Below are 9,291 nucleotides of genomic sequence, written 5' to 3' on the forward strand. Positions count from 1 at the left end.
CCCATGGCTGCATCTTTAAAACTCTCTCAACTGGATTCTCCTAGTTTTGATGATGTTACCATGTATAGAAGCATCGTTGGAGGATTACAATATTTGTCTCTCTCAAGACCCGACATCTCTTATGCAGTAAATAAGGTGTGTCAATTCATGCACACACTTAAATTACCTCACTGGGTTGCTGTGAAACACATACTGCATTACCTCAAAGTTACAATCAATCATGGACTTTTCTTTTCTTCTCAATCCTCCTTTCAATTGCATGCCTATTCTGATATGAATTGGGCTGGATGCCCAGATGATAGAAGGTCTACAGGAGGGCATTGCATTTACTTGAGTAAACACTTGATTTCTTAGAGTTCCAAAAAGCAACGAATTGTGGCCAGGTCTAGTACTGAAGCAGAGTACAAATCTATAGCTGTTGCAACAACAGAGATCATCTGGCTTCAAACACTTATTTCAGAGCTTGGGTACCCCTTTATCATGCTCTAACATTATGGTGTGATAACATTGGAGCCAACTTTTTGGCTGCCAACCCAGTTTTACACTCAAGAACGAAACATATGGAGATTGACTTTCACTTCGTCAGAGCTCGAGTTGCTGCCAAATCTTTAAATATCTCCTTTGTCAGCTCTAAAGATCAGTTAGCTGATATTTTCACCAAACCATTAGTTGCGGACAGATTCTTCAGACTTAGATCGACTCCCAAAGTTGTTGATACACCATTGGACTCGAGGGGGCGTATTAACATAGACTCCACTGATGCCTCAACAAACATCACTACAAAGAAAACAAGTGGCATTGCAGTGGAACCGTAAACATTTTTTCTTTCCATTTTGTCTCAAGTTGTAACTGTTTTTTATTCCTTTATGATTCTCTAGAATGTTGTACAAACCGTGTATAAAGGCACTACACTAATACAATACAAGTGAGGAAGAATTCCAGAATTTGTGGCTTTCTGTTAATAAAAGCTTTAGAGAGAGATATTTTTTTGTTTGGGTTAATTTGTGAGTTGTTCTCATTTGATATTTGATTATCGCTTGAAATGCTGAGGCTCTTTAAGGTTTACCGACTCTTCTTCACTGTTTTTTTCTGGGCTTGAGAATTTTGGTTCCTACAATTTACAATCTGGATATCTTGATTTTAAATGAACCCTCTGTTTATATTGTTCTTCTTTATGCCTTGACTAAGATCTGAACGAAGCTTGAATCTTAGTTGTTATCTAACATCATAAAGTTTCTTGTTTGATTGGTTGCAGAGTAGCGTGCTCCGGGTTCGGTGTCAAAGTCTCGGTTCCAATTAGTGAACCCTTTGTGCTTGATTGGGCTGTTGCCTTTGTCACTGAATGTATGTTTATATTCTTTCAGAACATCCTCAAGTAATCAGATATAGTTCTTCCCTTTTATTAGTTGATGCATGGTTATAATTATCTTTAGCTGCTTCTTTGACGTTCAATATGCGTTTACATAATGAAATTAGTAATTCTAATTTCCACTGGTGTGATTGATAGGATGGTAGCCTGGGTTTAACTAAATTATTCTTATTGATAGGATGGTAGGCTGGGTTGAATATCTAAGGCCCCATTTGCTGTTATTTCACTGTTGCATAGTGTGCTGTCTTCCTTTAATCAAGTAAAGTCTATCCCATTTTCATTTGAAGGAGACTAATACCTTCTGATTTATAATTTAGGATGCATTCTCCGAGTCCAATGTAATGTGTGCATGCATGTAACTTTTCATTGTATTGTTTAGTTTTGATTCTGATTGGTTCGGTTTCTAGAAGTTCTTGATTTGGTGTTGGTTCAGTCTTTGGAACTAATTGTGGTTTTAGTTTTGAAAATAGTCAACCTGACCATTTAAATAATTTTAAATAAAAATTAAATTATTAATTAATATATTAAGTGTATTTATAAAATATAAAAAAAGGTAAAATATTATTAAAATATATAATATTATATTATTATTTTGACTTTAAGATGACTAATCTAACGTAAATTCATCTAGTCAAAATTTAATATTATAGTCAAAATTTGGAATTCTAGCCATAGACTGCTCTTAGATTAGTCACTTTGAACTAGTCAAGTATTAGTGAAATCCAAAATTGCTAAGTTTTGTATAAAGATAAAAGACTTGCATTGAACTAGCTAAAAACCTTTAGTTTAGACTTTGGGTTACAGTGACTATAAATGAATTTTTAAAGTTAGAAAATCACTATTCATCCATCAAACCCATATTCTATTCATAAATAATCAACAATGCTTTATTAAATTCTTTTTAAAACTTTCATTAGTAAATAAGGCTATATCATGCCCAGATTTTTCAAAAAATATTTTTTGTAAACAAGGCTATAATATGTTGGATAATTAGGTTAATATTAAAAATGTTTGGGAAACTATAACTTTAAATAAAAATTAAATTATTAATTAGTATATGGAGTATATTTACAAAATATAAAAAAAAAAGTTATTAAAAAAAGTTATTATTAAAATATATAATATTATATTATTATTTTAATTTTAAGATGGATAGTCCAATATAAATTAATATCTTCAATAATTTTGACTTTAACTAAAACTTAACCAAATTTTAGATTTAGTAATAACTAAACCATTGCGAATCCTCTAACCCTTTACTTTGAAGGTAACTTTGGTTTATTTGTCGCTGAGAGAGTGTCCGGGCCACTACTTTGCTCAGCTTTAGAGCATTAGGTAAGAAACTGGGCCGGCATGAATCAGGTCCACCCATGTTCCCATACCTATAATACAGCAAATGGCAACAGTTCTTACAATTCATCTTAACTTATTTAATTTAATTTTATCTAATTATTATAATTTTTTTTTTAATTTTCACTAAAAATAAAATAAACAATACAAAATTTTCAAAATTTTCAAAAAATATTAAATAATTTTTAATTTTAATTTTATTTCCACTCATTTACAAAACAAACGAGGCCCAACTCTTTTCCAACGGGCCCTTTATTCATTCCTTTAGAGTTTTAAGACCTTTGGTAACGTAGACCCAACGTCCCCTTGTAATAAACCAGCAAATGCGAACTGGACAGAGTGGAGGAGGAGGAAAAGGGGGATAGGGTGATAAAAGGGTTTTAAACTGAAAAGAGTGGAGAAGAAGGCAAATACGCGAAAATGGAAGTGGCTAACGCTTCGAGGCAGTCCTCCAAACGCAAACGAACCGACGAAAACGACGTCTTATTACCTCCTCCGGGTTCCTCCAATGGCGTCAGCAGCAACCTGGACCTGTCTCTCCTCGAGGCACTGGAAAAATCTCAACACGCAGTCGAAGTGCTCGACCTAAGGACCCTGAAGCGACTGGTTCTCTCCTTCGAGCGCCGCCTCAAGGAAAACATCGAGGCCCGCCTCAAGTACCCCAACCAGCCCGATCGCTTCGCCGACTCCGAGCTCGAACTCCACGAGGAGCTCCACAAGCTCAAGATCCTCGCCGGTGGCCCCGAGCTCTACCCGGACCTCGTCAGTCTCAACGCCATTCCCTCCATTCTCAACCTCCTTGCCCACGACAACACCGATATCGCCATCGACGTCGTCCTATTGCTCCAGGACTTGACCGATCCCGACAACGATGACGACGATGAGAACAACGACGAGCACGCGCGGATCCTCGTCGACGCGCTCGTCGAGAACAACGTGCTCGAGCTTCTCGTCCAGAATCTGCACAGGTTGTCCGATACGGGCGAAGCCGCGGATCCCGACGAGATGGCCGCCGTCTACAGCACTCTTGCCACCATAGAGAACCTGATTGAGGTGAAACCGCCGGTGGCTGAGTTGGTCTGCGAGAGGACGAAGCTGCTCAAGTGGCTGCTGGGGAGGATCAAGGTAAGGGAGTTCGATTCCAACAAGCAGTACGCCTCGGAAATATTGGCGATTCTGTTGCAGAGCAGCACCGCCAACCAGAAGAGAGTGGGGCAGATGAACGGCGTGGATGTGGTGCTTCAGGCGGTCGCTATGTACAAGTCTAAGGACCCCAAGACTTCTGACGAGGAGGAGATGCTAGAAAACTTGTTCGATTGTTTATGTTGTTTGCTGATGCCGTTGGAAAACAAGGAGAGGTTTGTGAAGGCTGAAGGTGTGGAATTGATGATTATCATCATGAAGCAGAAGAAGTCGGCTTATGGGTCGGCCATAAGGGCACTCGATTTTGCAATGACCAAGTCCCCGCCCGCCTGTGAACGTTTTGTGGATGTTCTGGGCCTGAAAACTGCGTTTGCTGCTTTTATGGGTAAGGTAAAGCATTCTTACAACTATTTAGTTTTTATATTGAAAAAATTTAATTATAAGCGATTATGCGCGTTAATACGCCCACTCATTCAACATAACTGGTCAAAAATAGATTTTATTGAAAATAGTACTAATTTAAATTTAGAATATGAAGGCAACAACATTAGCACTCACGCAGATTGATACGCAAACTTGTTTGTAAATAGCAAAACTCATTTATATTTTACCTCTTTTCTCAACCAGAAAATAATTAAGTATTTTGGCCGAAGTTGGTATACCAATATGATATGTTTTATGTTATGATTTTATTCTGGACATTGCGTTTACACTAAGCGATTTTTATAATAAAGCATTTCACCCTGGACTTAAGTTACTCAATCCAAGTCTCTTCCCAATCTTCATTGGACATGGTTGCTTGCTTCTTGTCTCTTCCAAGCAAAGCGTTATGCTTCCCATGAAGCACTAGGGCATCCTATTGTCTTTTCCACGCCAAGACATCCACTTTAGACCTTATTTTGGACAATGCATTTCTAATCTGCATCCACTATATGGTGCGTGTTTGTGGAGCAAGGGATGTGGAAAGATTGGACTTTTTTGTTTCATGATACAGTAGATCTGCAATCTGTTTATTTTTTGCTTTAACATTTTCTTTTTGGTCATAACATTAACATGCTTTATCTTTTATTATTTAGATACCCATGAGTAAGAAGAACAAGAAAGAGCGATACCAAGAGGAGTTAGAAGAGCGCATTGTGTCACTGATTGCATCATTATTTGGTAAGTAGGAAGTGAAGTTGTATATACCTGCTAATGATCTTCAGACCGAATGGCATCTCCTCCCCTTCTAAATAAAGAGTGGAGGGGCAAGTCATGGGTTCCATCTTGCCTGGCTGTGTGAGTTGCATTGGACAGTGCAGTAAGAGAAATTTCTATATACTTATCATACAAGCTGCTGCTACAGGGGTCACATTCACATTCATATTCATCTTTTGACTTGTTTTTGACTTGTGGACAGTGACTGTGGCATGACTCACCTCAGATGGTTTGAAGATAAAATCAATTTAATGCTATGATGATCTTTATGTCCTAGACAACTCCAACATTTAAATGCATTTTACATTTACCACATGCCTATGTCACAATCATCTCAGCTTGGAAATCTCTGTGTCAGAGGAGGAAAATTGATTTTATTTTTTTAGTTGATGTAATTAATACTCACCAATTTATTTAGGATCATGTATTCTTGATGAAAAACTATTCTCATCAGCAACTATTTACCACTTCACACCCCACATCCTATGAAAAAACCTCCATATCCTATGAAAAACACCCTCATACTTTATGAAAAACGCCCTTACACCCTATGAAAAAGCTATAGGTGTGAGGTGTGAGAGTGAATAGTGGCTGATACATAGTAAATCCCATTCTGATATTTGCCACTTGATCTATTAAACGGTAAATCTTTTCAATTTTATATCTATCTTGTGCTCTGGTCCAGAAGTATTGAAAAACCCATCCTATGGTAAACTGAGTATCAGTTTGTTACCAAGGAGTTTCAATTAAGCCTTCTGAAGCATACCTTTGTGACTCTGCCTTGAGTGGATGTGTTTTATCAATTGAGTAGAATGGCAAATAGATGCCCAATGATATTTATTTTTGCTTTGGAAGGAAAGGAATAGCATAATGGTTGAGAGTGTGGAACTTTTATTTCATAAAATGAAGTTGGTGTTTCTGGGATTGTTACATGTTTGGCTGTTAGTATATCCTCTTTTAATTCTGTTGTTCCTTTGAGCCCTTAATTGGCAACGAGATGTTTATTGGTTAGACATTTTCTTGCTCATATGTTTTCATCAGTTACATACCCTTTTGGGATACATGCTTCTTGGATGTACGTAACATTTTTTTCCCCTATGAATGGGATCTGCATAAGCTCACAATATTGAAATATACTGGGATCCTACTTTTCATATTCATCTTTTTTACTGGCCGATACTGTAATGTTAATGATGATGGATGTCATCTGACCTTGCTCTATCTTGCCATTCCAGGTGGAATCTTGAGGGGTTCTAGAAGGGAAAGATTGTTAAGTAAGTTCGTGGAAAGTGAGTGTGAAAAAATAGACCGACTTATGGAACTCTATATGAGGTGGGCTGGTTCTTTTTTTTCCTTTCTACTATTAAATGATCAGGAATATACCTGGGATTGTATGGAATTTGATAATCAGGCTCTCAATAAGGACCTTTGCACCGATTATTTTCATAAAAAATTAGTGACTGCTTATGCATCCACCCCGACCTTCACAGCCAATGCCAACTAATACCATGGAGTTCATAGCATTGGTGGTTTCCATCAATGGTCACATTTCATCTCTGGAATGGCATAACTCTGTACTTGCCTACCCTGTTATATGTTAGAAAGACCTCTTTGAGAGCCATTATCTTCAAATTAATCTTATTATTGATAATTGTTGATTGGACCCCAATCCTTTTGCTATGATAAGAAAGATTCCAGAGATTGATTACCCAATAAAAGGAACAAAAGTAATTTGGAAACTGCATTCAAAGGCTTATATTCTCATTTCAAGAATGTTGAATTTTCAGATATTCTGATAGAGTCAGAACAGAGACTGACCGGCTGGACAGTCTAGAACTTGATGATTTAGAGGTTATTTTCTATCTGCTCTGTTTCTGATTTCTGTATGCCATTTGTAATAACTTCACTTTCAATTAGAATTAAGGTTCATTTTTCTTCCGTTCTGCAGATGAATGAAGAAGAGAAGTACAATCGGAGGCTAGAATCTGGACTTTATACCCTTCAGGTTAGGTTTTGTTTTGATGACCTGCCAGTTTTAACCATCAAAACAGGTTTTCTGGACACAAGTATTGGCTAACATAACGATCAAAATCATCAGTGATACCTTATTCAATCACTGGGTTTTCTTTTATTTTGTTGGGGATCCATCAAGCATTTTCAGCTTGCCAGTAAAAAACCTGAGGAGAAAACAGAGGACATGTTTTTTCCATTAATACTTGCAAAAAAAATTTATTCAAATGACTGAAAATGGGTACTTTTAGTTCAAATAAAAAGCTTTAGTTGTATGGTGACCCTGATTCCAATTATGTTTGGCAAAGATTTGAGTTCATAATTTAAATTGTAATTCCATGGATGGGTTATCAAGATAAGGAGAAAAGACTGTTTAGCAAATGAGAAATTTCCAAGGCGAATTGGGTTTCCCCTTGCAGATTTCTCAATCAATTAATACTATTCCCATTAATCATAGTTACCTAGAAGAAGAGGATGAGAGGTGGGTTTAGGTTCAGGTAGCTTACCATGATAATTTAATAGAAAAAAATAGAGAGAAAATTTAGCTTACTGTAGAGCAGTTCGATAGATGTTTAAGCAATTTGAATTGTAGAAGATCATATAGATCAAGCTAAACACTGTGCTGTTCAAGTCACTTTATACATGGTAAAGGTGCATAATCTCTTGCATTTTTCTAATATTTCTAAATTTATGGAATTTGTTCTTTAATTATTGATGGGTTTTTTTTTTTTTTATATATATTCTGTGTACAAGGGTTTTGCTGCCTTGCACTTTTATTGAAATAAATACTAATAGAAAGGAACTGTTCATGCCGTTGTTAAGAATTATTTGGGACCAGCAATTTGAATCATATCCAGTTCTGTAAACTTATTTGTATCCATTTTTAATGTTAAAGAATGAGTAATCATCCTCTAAATATAAATTGAACACAACGGCAATACAATATTTGTCTCCAATCTCCCCATAAAATGCTATAGGCGATTCCCATGAAAATATACTTCCCATGCCTTGTTGCTTTCAAGTTCTCCATTTGCATTTTTGGGTTTGACCTCTTTACCTATGAACCTGCAGTTAGTTGCCGTAATCTTGGGTCATCTTTGGTGCTCTGAGTAAGCATTTGTGTTCGAGTTTTAGATACTATTCCTGTTTTATTTGTCTTATTCCATCTGTTAAGTGAATATCTGTACATGCAGGCACCCTCAAATGAGAGCCAGAATTGAATTACTACTAAAGCAGCAAAAGCTTGCTCGGAAGGACGTCAAGGATATACTTCAGGTATGTATATGCATTCAGGCTGCTTTTCACTCCAACTGTGTCAGTTTGGCTTAAGATTTCTGACAGTGTCCTTGTAGGTCTTATTCAAATTCCCATACTTGCCATGATAGTTGTTATATGATATGTAAATTTGTGTACTTGGGCTATGCCTATTCTTATTAATACTACCGTTTACTTATAAAAAAAAAAATATGATATTTAAAATTGTGATTTTGTTAAATTTTTCTTTTTGTATACCAATTAAAGCTTCAAATGAGTAAAGCTTTCAGAATTATGTAACACCATTTTCATCCAATTTTTGCCCCTAGGTCCTCTATGTTTTAGCATTCACCTGATTGTGTTTGGTACTCCTGTCTTATGATGCTGTCATGCCTGTGTGGCTCACAGGAATTTCATGACAATATTGGTGATTTGGATGGACCAGAAGAGAAAGAGCGAGCACAAGGAAAGATTCAAAGGTTTATTTCAGCCTTTTGATTTCTTAGGTTGTAGACTAAACTTGTGCCAAACTGAAGGTAGTTCCGCTGAAGGTAATGAGACAATGAGAGACATGTTTGTTTCATTGTAAAATGTTCCACCGTTTACATTCAAAGTAATCTTTTTATGAACTTCCATTCTTTGGAGCTAATTTTGCAAGTCTTGTGGGGGAACTGGGGCACAACATTTTTTTTCCTTCTCTCGAGAATATATTTTTAGTTAGTTGGTGCCAAAATCGTGGTTTTCTATGACTCATGAACGGTTAAAGGATGGCATAGAGGTATCGCACGATTCATGGGAAGAAGCTACACTTAATCCATTCAGGGCAGAGAAATGAACAGGTTTTACTAGGATTTTCTTGTGAGGTGGTTGTGCTAGCATCCGATAAAGCTGATATACGCTTAAGTAGTACTTCTCATGTACTTTTCCTTTTATCCGTGAATTGTTATCTATTTATGTGAATTGTTTAG

At 36.6% G+C, this 9,291-nt stretch overlaps 1 protein-coding gene across 2 annotated transcripts; it reads left to right on the forward strand.

Moving 5' to 3' along the window:
* The first annotated feature begins 3,018 nt into the window (after window positions 1-3,018).
* LOC109001353 (beta-catenin-like protein 1) lies at window positions 3,019-8,972 on the forward strand. Of its 2 annotated transcripts, XM_018978601.2 has the most exons (8): window positions 3,020-4,252; window positions 4,939-5,023; window positions 6,295-6,391; window positions 6,847-6,910; window positions 7,008-7,064; window positions 8,141-8,178; window positions 8,263-8,344; window positions 8,732-8,972. In XM_018978601.2, the coding sequence occupies exons 1-8, from the start codon at window positions 3,140-3,142 to the stop codon at window positions 8,819-8,821; spliced, it is 1,626 nt and encodes a 541-aa protein (XP_018834146.1). In that variant the 5' UTR covers window positions 3,020-3,139; the 3' UTR covers window positions 8,822-8,972. The 2 variants fall into 2 exon arrangements, 1 of the variants encoding a protein (XP_018834146.1); XR_001997865.2 differs by lacking the exon at window positions 8,141-8,178 and having other exon boundaries at window positions 3,019-4,252.
* The last annotated feature ends 319 nt before the right edge of the window (window positions 8,973-9,291 follow it).

Source organism: Juglans regia, chromosome 1 (assembly GCF_001411555.2).
Source record: "Juglans regia cultivar Chandler chromosome 1, Walnut 2.0, whole genome shotgun sequence".
NCBI lineage: Eukaryota > Viridiplantae > Streptophyta > Magnoliopsida > Fagales > Juglandaceae > Juglans > Juglans regia.

Excerpts from the sequence above, each read along its gene's own strand:
- LOC109001353 (XM_018978601.2), top strand. The coding sequence starts at position 3,140 with ATGGAAGTGGCTAACGCTTCGAGGCAGTCCTCCAAACGCAAACGAACC. Across the intron at positions 6,911-7,007 it reads TAGAACTTGATGATTTAGAG|ATGAATGAAGAAGAGAAGTA; the intron begins GTTATTTTCTAT and ends TCCGTTCTGCAG. Across the intron at positions 7,065-8,140 it reads CTGGACTTTATACCCTTCAG|TTAGTTGCCGTAATCTTGGG; the intron begins GTTAGGTTTTGT and ends ATGAACCTGCAG.